The following is a 12,552-nucleotide window of genomic DNA, read 5'->3' on the forward strand; positions in this document are numbered from 1 at the left end:
TAATACATAAGGGGGGATATGATCTCCATGTATAATACATAAGGGGGGATATGATCTCCATGTATAATACATAAGGAGGGATATGATCTCCATGTATAATACATAAGGGGGGGATATGATCTCCATGTATAATACATAAGGGGGGATATGATCTCCATGTATAATACATAAGGGGGATATGATCTCCATGTATAATACATAAGGGGGGATATGATCTCCATGTATGAAAGGATTAATCGAATATAACCAAATCCATCTTGTACACTAATACAAGATGCTTGTTTAACATACATATATATATGAACTTTGTACACACTAACATAACGGTCTATGCCAGCCTTATGAAGAAATACGTGTTTTTGCAAACTTTACAAAAAAAGGAGATAACGTTTACTCTCATTTCTGAAAATTTTTAACCACAGCGTGGGCGTTGGCCCATATTACAGCCATGGTCTGGGCGGTAGGCCAGATATGTTGTAAAAGATAAGGCAGAAACTTGGGTGTAATGCAAATAATTGTTGAGTTAAGGTAAAGATAATGTATATGGGATATGATCACCATGTATAATACATAAGGGGGGATATGATCACCATGTATAATACATAAGGGGGGGATATGATCACCATGTATAATACATAAGGGGGGATATGATCTCCATGTATAATACATAAGGGGGGATATGATCTCCATGTATAATACATAAGGGGGGATATGATCTCCATGTATAATACATAAGGGGGGATATGATCTCCATGTATAATACATAAAGGGGGGATATGATCTCCATATATAATACATAAGGGGGATATGATCTCCATGTATAATACATAAGGGGGGATATGATCATCATGTATAATACATAAGGGGGGATATGATCACCATGTATAATACATAAGGGGGATATGATCTCCATGTATAATACATAAGGGGGGATATGATCTCCATGTATAATACATAAGGGGGGATATGATCACCATGTATAATACATAAGGGGGATATGATCTCCATGTATAATACATAAGGGGGATATGATCTCCATGTATAATACATAAGGGGGGATATGATCTCCATGTATAATACATAAGGGGGGATATGATCTCCATGTATAATACATAAGGGGGGGATATGATATCCATGTATAATACATAAGGGGGGATATGATCTCCATATATAATACATAAGGGGGGATATGATCTCCATGTATAATACATAAGGGGGGATATGATCTCCATGTATAATACATAAGGGGGATATGATCTCCATGTATAATACATAAGGGGGATATGGTCTCCATGTATAATACATAAAGGGGATATGATCTCCATGTATAATACATAAGGGGGGATATGGTCTCCATGTATAATACATAAGGGGGGATATGATCTCCATGTATAATACATAAGGGGGGATATGATCTCCATGTATAATACATAAGGGGGGATATGATCTCCATGTATAATACATAAGGGGGGATATGATCTCCATGTATAATACATAAGGGGGGGATATGATCTCCATGTATAATACATAAGGGGGGATATGATCTCCATATATAATACATAAGGGGGGATATGATCTCCATGTATAATACATAAGGGGGGGATATGATCTCCATGTATAATACATAAGGGGGGATATGATCTCCATGTATAATACATAAGGGGGGGATATGATCTCCATGTATAATACATAAGGGGGGATATGATCTCCATGTATAATACATAAGGGGGATATGATCTCCATGTATAATACATAAGGGGGATATGATCTCCATATATAATACATAAGGGCGATATGATCACCATGTATAATACATAAGGGGGGATATGATCTCCATATATAATACATAAGGGGGGATATGATCTCCATGTATAATACATAAGGGGGGGATATGATCTCCATGTATAATACATAAGGGGGATATGATCTCCATGTATAATACATAAGGGGGATATGATCTCCATGTATAATACATAAGGGGGGGATATGATCTCCATGTATAATACATAAGGGGGGATATGGTCTCCATGTATAATACATAAGGGGGATATGATCTCCATGTATAATATATAAGGGGGATATGATCTCCATGTATAATACATGAGGGGGGATATGATCTCCATGTATAATACATAAGGGGGGATATGATCTCCATGTATAATACATAAGGGGGATATGATCTCCATGTATAATACATAAGGGGGGATATGATCTCCATGTATAATACATAAGGGGGGATATGATCTCCATGTATAATACATAAGGGGGGATATGATCTCCATGTATAATACATAAGGGGGGATATGATCTCCATGTATAATACATAAGGGGGGGATATGATCTCCATGTATAATACATAAGGGGGGATATGATCTCCATGTATAATACATAAGGGGGATATGATCTCCATGTATAATACATAAGGGGGGATATGATCTCCATGTATAATACATAAGGGGGGATATGATATCCATGTATAATACATAAGGGGGGATATGATCTCCATGTATAATACATAAGGGGGGATATGATCTCCATGTATAATACATAAGGGGGGATATGATCTCCATGTATAATACATAAGGGGGGATATGATCTCCATGTATAATACATAAGGGGGATATGATCTCCATGTATAATACATAAGGGGGGGATATGATCTCCATGTATAATACATAAGGGGGGATATGATCTCCATGTATAATACATAAGGGGGATATGATCTCCATGTATAATACATAAGGGGGGATATGATCTCCATGTATAATACATAAGGGGGGATATGATCTCCATGTATAATACATAAGGGGGGGGATATGATCTCCATGTATAATACATAAGGGGGATATGATCTCCATGTATAATACATAAGGGGGATATGATCTCCATGTATAAATACATCAGTGGTTCATATAGTGAATTTGGTGTAGAGTTATTCCCCCTGAGGTCATCACAGAGGACAAGGGGGCGCTCTTTACTTCTGGAGGAAAAGAAATGTAATCTCCAAACATGGAAAGGTTTCTTCACAGTAAGAGCTGTGAAAATGTGGGCAGCACAGTGGCTAAATGGTTAGCACCTCCGCCTGGTATACTAGGGTCATTAGTTCGAATCCCAGCCACGGCACCAACTGCCTGGAGTTTGCATGTTATCCCTGTGCCTGTGTGGGTTTCCTCTGGGTACTCCAGTTTCCTCCCACACTCCAAAGACATGCTGGTAGGTTAATTGGATCCTGTGTAAATTGTCCCCAGTATGTGTATGTATGAATGTAAGATAGGGACCATAGATTGTACGTTGTGGAATAGACTCCCTCCAGAGTTGGTTGTGGCCAGCTCAGTGGATTGCTGTAGGAAAGTCCTGGATTCTTTCTTGGATACACAGAATATAACTGGATAGAACATTTATAGGGAAAGTAGATCCAGGGAATATCCGATTATTGATCCAGGGAACATCCGATTATTGATCCAGGGAATATCCGATTATTGATCCAGGGAATATCCGATTATTGATCCAGGGAATATCCGATTATTGATCCCGGGAATATCCGATTATTGATCCAGGGAACATCCGATTATTGATCCAGGGAATATCCGATTATTGATCCAGGGAATATCCGATTATTGATCCAGGGAACATCCGATTATTGATCCAGGGAACATCCGATTATTGATCCAGGGAATATCCGATTATTGATCCAGGGAATATCCGATTGCCTCTCGGGGGATCAGGAAGGAATTTTATTCCCTGCAGGAGCAGATTGGATCGTGCTTTGCTGGGATTTTTGCCTTCCTCTGGATCAACTGTGGGTGGAGGATTATAACTTTTTGTTTTTTTTAATGGATGAACTGGATTGACTTTTTTCAGCCAGACTAACTATGTAACTATGGAATTACATAGGTGTGGGCCTCACCAGATGTACTGTAGAAGAATTTTTGGATGAAATAATTTAGGATAAACTTCCTTTTAATTTTTTGGAGATCTTCTGCCACTTTTTCCAGGAATATCCAAATTTTCTGAATGTCGCTGGAAAAAGAAGCTGGAATACACAGAAGAGAAGGAGGTAAGAGTTGGCTTCCTTTATACCAGAGGCCTCCAAACTACGGCCCAATGCAAGATTTAATCTGGCTCACGGCTAGGTTAGCGGTTCCACACACGCCTAAAGTCTTCATTTCTCCCCAACCTCCACCCTTCCTGGTCTTCAGCTCAAGTTCCTTCAGGTGTGATGTCAGTGAACCATCATTGGTTGCTAGGACTGCTGGTGTAATAACAACCAATCAAATGCTTAGCCCTGCATTCAGAAGAGGACCACAGTTCCTCCATACAGGACTGCTCCCTCTGCTGCTACAGCCACAGACTTGGGATCTCCAGGCTTTCAGCCACACTGTAAGTAAGGGCACACTCTGATGTAAGGGGGGCCCTAATGTAAGAGGGGACTCTGATATAGGCGAGACTCTGTTGGGGACTCTGATGCAGATGAGACTCTGATGAGGACCCTGATGTAAGGAGTACGCTCATGAGGACTCATGTGTAAGGTGTGACACATATAGGGACTCTGATGTAAGGAGAACTCTGATGGAGACCCTGATGTAAAGGGGGAGTTTAATGGGACACTAATGTAAGGGGTGACTCCTATGGAGACTCTAATTTAAAATATACTTTGATGCAAGGGGGACTCTGATGGATTCCCAATTTAACTGGGAACTCAGATGGGGACCCTGATGTAAGGAAGGATTCTGATGGGGACCCTAATGCAAGGGGGGCACTGATGAAGACCATGATGTAAGAAGGCTCTGATGGAACCCCAATTTATTTGGGAATTCTGATGGGGACCATGATGTAAGGAAGGATTCTGATGGGGACCCTGATGTAAGGAAGGATTCTGATGGGGACCCTGATGCAAGGAGGACACTGATGAAGACCATGATGTAAGAGGGCTCTGATGGAACCCCAATTTAATTGGGAACTCTGATGGAGATCCTGATGTAAGAAAGGATTATGATGGGGGCCCTGATGCAAGAGGAACACTGATGAAGACCATGATGTAGGATGGTTCTGATGGAAACCCAATTTAATTGGGAACTCTGATGGGGACCCTGGTGTAAGGGGCAACTCTGATGGGGACCCTGATGTAAGGGGCAACTCTGATGGGGACCCTGATGTAAGGGGAAAATCTGATGGGGACCCTGATGGAGACCCTTATGTAAGTGGGACTATGATATAAGGGAGACTATGATGGGGACCCTGATGTAAGCAGAATGCTATGGTGTGGGTGGGGGGGGGGGGGGGGCTGTGATGGGGCTCTAATGTAAGGGGTGACTCCTACGTAGACTCTGATTTAAGAGGTACTTTAATGTAAGGATGACTCTGATGGGACACCCACTTTAATTGGAAACTCTGATGGGGACCCTGAAGTAAGAAAGGACTCTGATGGGGACTCTGATGCAAGGGGAACACTGATTGAGATCCTGATGTAAGGGGGACTCTGATGGATCCCCAATTTAATTGTGAACCTTGATTTGAGGAAGGACTCTGATGAAGACCCTGATGTATGGGGCCTCTAATGGTACCCCAGTTTAATTGGGAACTCTGATGTAAGGAATAACTCTTTTGGGGACCCTGATGCAAGGGGGATACTAATGGAGACCCTGATGTGAGACTGATGGGGACTGTGGTGTAATCAGGATGCTGATGGTGTAAGGGGTGAGGCTGTGATGGGGCACTATGGGGACTCAGATGTAATGGGGACCTTGATATAAGGAATGACTCTGATGATTTTAACATTACCAACATCAATGTTTCCTGCCAAACAGAATTTAACAAACCCACATTGCTTTAGTATGTGTGTCTCAGGGCAGTACCCCCCCCCCCCCCCCATGACATTGGTTTGACAATCCCTTGCCTATTAGCCTAGAAAACGTCCAGAGCTGATTTCTAACATTCAGCGTCTCCTCAGCGTCAATGGGGTTCAGGTTCGGTAGGTTCACGCTCACCAGGGCCTGCTCAAACTGAACCCAGGGGTGTTCTGTGTATCACCAACAGGGACAAGCCTAGGTAAAGGAGATCCCCGAATCCATTAAGGTGAATTCCCAAGACATTCAAGCACTAACCAGAGCTCCCAATCATCTACATCACGGGTGTCAAACTGGGGGCCCTCCAGCTGTGGCCAAACTACAAGTCCCATGAGACATTGCAGGACCGTTACAAGCATGACTCCCAAAAGGCAAGGGCATGATGGGACTTGTAGTTTTGCAACAGCTGGAGGGCCGCCAGTTTGACACCCCTGATCTACATGCTTCAGAAAAACTCCCCCGTTCTTTGGGGGTCCATGAATAGGGATTGGATACAGACGGGGATTAGAATATTTAGATAACAGCTATGAAAGCCTCTTTACTACAACATGAGCAATAGAGGATTACCAATGACTTCATCTGTTAAATTAGGCTTCATGTCGGAATCTGAGAAAGAGAGGAAAATAAATATCAATTATTGTAGTCAGGTTTATTATACACCCTTCTGTACTCTACATACCTTCATTCAAGACACACCCACTACCCTGCATTAGGGTCAGGTGGTTTCTGCTGTAATCCTAGGCAATTAGTCATGTGACCATGGTGGGACTCTAAAGAACTGATTTGTGCAGTACAGGTAATTCCAGTCTTTGAGGACCTCTGTTAGCATTTATGATCGCCATGGAACATGGTGGACTGGTCAGGGGAAATCTCATTTAATAGTAGGTCTGCTTGAACACCCAACTCCACTTCAACTAAGAAAACGTAAAATATCTGGAGCTGTCCCTTGCAGTAGTTACATTCAGATGATTTTCAAGTTTGAAGGACATCCAGTGTAAATCACCCACTTCATGTGAACTCAGGGTGTCAAAGACCCACCCCCTGGGGGTTTGCAATCCTTGTCGTTATAAGGTCCACTCTCTGCAGCATTCAAGACGCACCTATTGCTGAAGGCAGAAGAGGACCCATCACGTCAGGACCCACCCATTGCTGGGGACTGAAGAGGACCCCTCAAGTCAGGACCCATTTATTGCTGAGGAGAGAAGAGGATCCATCAAGTCAGGACCCACCCATTGCTGAAGACTCAAGAAGACCAATCAAGTCAGGACCCACTCATTGCTGAGGAGAGAAGAGGATCCATCAAGTCAGGACCCACCCATTGCTGAAGACTGAAGAAGACCAATCAAGTCAGGACCCACTCGTTGCTGAGGAGAGAAGAGGATCCATCAAATCAGGACCCACTCATTGCTGAGGACTGAATAGGACCAATCAAGCCAGTACCCACCCTTTGCTGAGGACAGAAGAGGGCCCATCAAGTCAGGACCCACTCACTGCTGAGGACAAAAGAGGACTTGTCACATCATGGACCCACACACTGCTAAGGACAGAAGAGGACCCATCACATCAGGACCCACCCATTGCTGGGGACAGAAGAGGACCCCTCAAGTCAGGACCCACCCACTGCTAAGGACAGAAGATGACCCCTCACTTCAGGATCCACTCATTTCTTGGGACAGAAGAGGGCCCATCAAGTTAGGACCCACCCACTGTTGAGGACAGAAGAGGACTCATCAAATCATGACCCCACCCACTGCTGAGGACAGAAAAGGACCCATCACCTCAGGACCCACCCATTTCTGGGGACAGAAGAGGACCTTTCACGTCAGAACCCACCCACTGCTGAGGACAGAGGACCCCTCACATTAGGACCCACCCATTGCTGGGGAAAGAAAAGGAACCCTCATGTCAAGACCTACCCATTGCTGAGGACAAAGGAGGACCCATCAAGTCCGGACCCACCCACTGCTGAGAACAGAAGAGGGCCCATCATGTCAAGACCCACCCATTGCGGGGGACAGAAGGAGACACTTCAAATCAAGACCCACCCATTGCTGAGGAAAGAGGAGGACCCATCACATCAAGACGCAACCATTACTGGGACAGAAGAGAACTCATCATGTAAGGACCCACTCATTGCTGGGGATAGAAGAGGACCCATCAAGTCAGGATTTGGATTTTATTATCTTCCTATCTGTATTGCTTCTTTTATATACCATTACATAGCCGGTAGAAGACTACCCTTAATTATTTGTCATAAAAATTCACCTAGTTCTTTTGATATATCTGGATACAACATTCTGCACACATACGGAGAGAGGCTTGGTGATATTTACATCCTATTGTTACATTGTGGTAAAGATAATCTTACTGCTTTCTGCCGAGACTTGTTCCAGGTTCCTCACAGCTTCCCAAATTCTCTGAGCGTCCCTGGAAAGAGAATCTGTAATGATAACAATGGCGGTTCATCTCAGATTACTGTCGATCTGCATTTTATGAGCCACACAGAACATGTCCTCCAATATTCTTACTAGATAACAAGGTACAACTTACCCCGTGCACACCGCTCTGCCCAGTGTGAGCCTTTCGCTGTTAAAGTGTTGGCGCCAGTCTCTGATATGTGGTATGTCTGCATCTAGTGAATATTGTCATTCACACTTCACATTTCAGATCACTCCCACAATGAAGGTTTCTGAACTGAAATGCAGCTTCAGGCTACAAATCCAGAGCTGTCCATCTCCTCCAGTCCCGGGAGCTGCCAAGCAATACAGAGATCTAAGGCCTGATCACTAGGTACAGGAAGGAAGGAGTTCATGCAGGACATGTATGAGACCCGTGCTATGTGCCCGGCGGGATTTCATTCCATTACTGGGAGTGAGGTAATGGAGATACGCTGGACTGGTGGAGTGGGCAAGGGCTCTGCATGTCCCTCTGAATGCAAAATGCACATCAGTTACATGTGTGTAGTGTCATAGGATGGAAAACCTTAAGGAGGAACTCTGTACATGAGTGCTGCACACAAGTGGCCCATCTCTGAGTTGGTGACTGCCTTCACATGACCGCAGCCTCTGCCTGGTCCTTAGCATTGATGAGCACACCTTTGGATGAAGTGTTACCCCATGTGCACGGGCACAGTAGGCCTTGCCCGAACTCCTCTTCCACAGAATTATGTATGCAGGATCTTCTTCCACTACCTCCTCCTCAACAAAATTATGTATGCAGGATCTCCTTCCACTACCTCCTCCTCCACAGAATTATGTATGCAGGATCTCCTTCCACTACCTCCTCCTCCACAGAATTATGTATGCAGGATCTCCTTCCAATACATCCTCCTCCACAGAATTATGTATGCAGGATCTCCTTCCACTACCTCCTCCTCCTCCACAGAATTATGTATGCGGGATCTCCTTCCACTACTTCCTCCTCCTCCACAGAATTATGTATGCAGGATCTCCTTCCTCTACCTCTTCCTCCACAGAATTATGTATGCAGGATCTCCTTCCACTACCTCCTCCTCCACAGAATTATGTATGCAGGATCTCCTTCCACTACATCCTACTCCACAGAATTATGTATGCAGGATCTCCTTCCACTACCTCCTCCTCCTCCACAGAATTATGTATGCAGGATCTCCTTCCACTACCTCCTCCTCCACAGAATTATGTATGCAGGATCTCCTTCCACTACCTCCTCCTCCACAGAATTATGTATGCAGGATCTCCTTCCACTACCTCCTCCTCCACAGAATTATGTATGCAGGATCTCCTTCCAATACATCCTCCTCCACAGAATTATGTATGCAGGATCTCCTTCCACTACCTCCTCCTCCTCCACAGAATTATGTATGCGGGATCTCCTTCCACTACTTCCTCCTCCTCCACAGAATTATGTATGCAGGATCTCCTTCCTCTACCTCTTCCTCCACAGAATTATGTATGCAGGATCTCCTTCCACTACCTCCTCCTCCACAGAATTATGTATGCAGGATCTCCTTCCACTACCTCCTCCTCCACAGAATTATGTATGCGGGATCTCCTTCCGCTACCTCCTCCTCTACAGAATTATGTATGCAGGATCTCCTTCCACTACTTCCTCCTCTACAGAATTATGTATGCAGGATCTCCTTCCACTACCTCCTCCTCCTCCACAGAATTATGTATGCAGGATCTCCTTCCACTACTTCCTCCTCTACAGAATTATGTATGCAGGATCTCCTTCCACTACCTCCTCCTCCACAGAATTATGTATGCTGGATCTCCTTCCGCTACCTCCTCCTCTACAGAATTATGTATGCAGGATCTCCTTCCACTACCTCCTCCTCTACAGAATTATGTATGCAGGATCTCCTTCCGCTACCTCCTCCTCTACAGAATTATGTATGCAGGATCTCCTTCCACTACCTCCTCCTCTACAGAATTATGTATGCAGGATCTCCTTCCACTACCTCCTCCTCCTCCACAGAATTATGTATGCAGGATCTCCTTCCACTACCTCCTCCTCCTCCACAGAATTATGTATGCAGGATTTCCTTCCACTACCTCCTCCTCCACAGAATTATGTGTGCAGGATCTCCTTCCACTACCTCCTCCTCCTCAGAATTATGTATGCAGGATCTCCTTCCACTACCTCCTCCTCCACAGAATTATATATGCAGGATCTCCTTCCACTACCTCCTTCTCCACAGAATTATGTATGCAGGATCTCCTTCCACTACCTCCTCCTCCACAGAATTATGTATGCAGGATCTCCTTCCTCTACCTCCTCCTCCTCCACAGAATTATGTATGCAGGATCTCCTTCCACTACCTCCTCCTCCTCCACAGTATTATGCAGGCCGCACTTCCCTCTTACATTTCATGTTATGTATTCGGGGGGACTAATTGCCAGAGCAACACCAACCCAGAATCCTTGTAACTCACCATTCTTCATCAGTGACATTTCTTTACTGATATTTTTATCTAGAAAGGAATTTAAAAAACATGTCAGAAAATGTTCTTTGATGTTGGAGAAGCAATTATAAATTAAAGAACTTAAAGATATGGTCAGCAGATTACACAGAAGTGACCCGGGTATTGTGATGTTCACTGCAGTCATTATAAGATCCTTAATAGTTATGGAATCAACAGCAACACAAAGTGTAGAATCTGACGGCTAAAGGAAAGCCAGCCTTCCTCAAATGTTTCCTTCATTGGGCAAATGAGCAGAGGAGGTCTGGATCAGGAAATCAGTTGTCATAGTCTAGAGATGGTCTTCTGTTTGTGGCAGGTATACTCACTTTTTATACATTTTCCATTTATTAAAATCATTTTAATTTTTAATTTATTTTTTTTTTCCTTTTCCTTATTCTGCTCCTTAGGACAGGGACAGCAAGGCAAACTTGGGGCGACATTAGGCAAGAAGGAAGTCCTGGTCCTCAACACCGCCTTCTCCTTATGAAAAGTCAGAAATGGACACAAGTGGAAATGTGCAGAAGAGAAAAAAATGGTTTCATTTCATTTCAGATCAATTTGTTAAGTTACTAATTTATTTTTGTTGCATTCATAACAAAATTCGTTTAGTTTTGTTTATTCGTTTTTTGCTGGATTCAATTTTTTGCAAGTGGATTTTAAGTATTCAAATCGAATTGGAATCACATTTGCATTGAAAATACAGAATTGATCATTATGAAGAATATCTGGTTCTATTGTGTTCAAAATTCAAATTTTGGAAGACAGATATATTCTATTCTGTTTTATTCTATTCTTTTATTTTTATTTTCTTCTATTCTATTGTTTTCTATTTTATTCTTTTCTTTCATCTTCTATTCTGTTTTATTCTATTTTCAAAATTTTTATTTCAGAAGATGGCTATATTCTATTTTATCCTATTCCTTCTGAATTGCACTGTATTGAAATTGCACTGCGCTGTGTAAACTGTTGGCGCTATATAAATCCTGTATAATAATAATATTTAATATTCTAATTGAAATTTGAATTTCGAAAGACGGCTATATTTAATTTCATTCTATTCTGTTTAAAATTCAGATTTCAGAAGATGACTATATTCTATTTTATCCTATTATTTCTGTATTGAACTGTATGGTAATTGTACCGCCCCCTTTATATTGTGAAGTGCTGCATAGACTGCTGGCACCATATAAATCCTGTATAATTATAACAATATTAACCCCTCGCCCTCCAGAGGATTTACCCCTCTTCCTGACCAGGCCATTTTTTGTGTTACGGGGCTGCATTACTTTGACTGACAATTGCGCGGTCAAATGAAATATACATCCTTTTGTTCCCCACAAATGGAACTTTCTTTTGGTGGTATTTGATCGCCTGTGTGTTTTTTATTTGTTCACTGTAACAAAAAAGGCCAACAATTTTGAGAAAAAAAAACTATTTTTTTTACATTTTGCTATTAAACATGTGCAGTAAAAAAAAATGTAAAAATTTAATTTTGGCATAAATTTCGGCCAAATGTATTCTGCTCCGTGTCTTTGCTAAAAAAAAATCATGATACGTGTAAATTAATTGGTTTGTGTGAAAGTTATAGCGTCTACAAACGGCGGTATAGATACTGGGTTTTTTTTTTCTATTAGTAATGGCGGCGATTGGTGACTTATAGCGGGACTGTGGTGGGCATTCTGACACTGGAGGGGGGGGGGGAACTGACTAACTGCCACTGACATCTCCAGTGACACCAATACAGTGATCAGTGCTAATAAA

At 42.7% G+C, this 12,552-nt stretch overlaps 1 protein-coding gene across 2 annotated transcripts in view; it reads left to right on the plus strand.

Annotated features, from left to right (window-relative positions):
- LOC149435670 (E3 ubiquitin-protein ligase MID2-like) overlaps window positions 1-11,569 on the plus strand; it is a 33,576-nt gene extending 22,007 nt beyond the window's left edge. The window contains exons 1-2 of one of the 2 annotated variants that reach the window (XR_016308377.1): window positions 10,274-11,107; window positions 11,199-11,569. Coding sequence is in view for 1 of the 2 variants with exons in the window: in XM_089662493.1 (XP_089518619.1) it covers window positions 11,199-11,278 (80 nt within the window). In the remaining variant the exon portion in view is untranslated. Of the gene's footprint in view, window positions 1-10,273; window positions 11,108-11,198 lie in introns of those variants that run through there. The other variant, XM_089662493.1, reaches the window with a different exon arrangement.
- Window positions 11,570-12,552: the final 983 nt, after the last annotated feature.

Source organism: Staurois parvus, unplaced genomic scaffold (genome assembly GCF_062004578.1).
Source record: "Staurois parvus isolate SC_StPar_1 unplaced genomic scaffold, SC_StPar_1.0 ptg001482l, whole genome shotgun sequence".
NCBI classification, from domain to species: Eukaryota; Metazoa; Chordata; class Amphibia; order Anura; family Ranidae; genus Staurois; species Staurois parvus.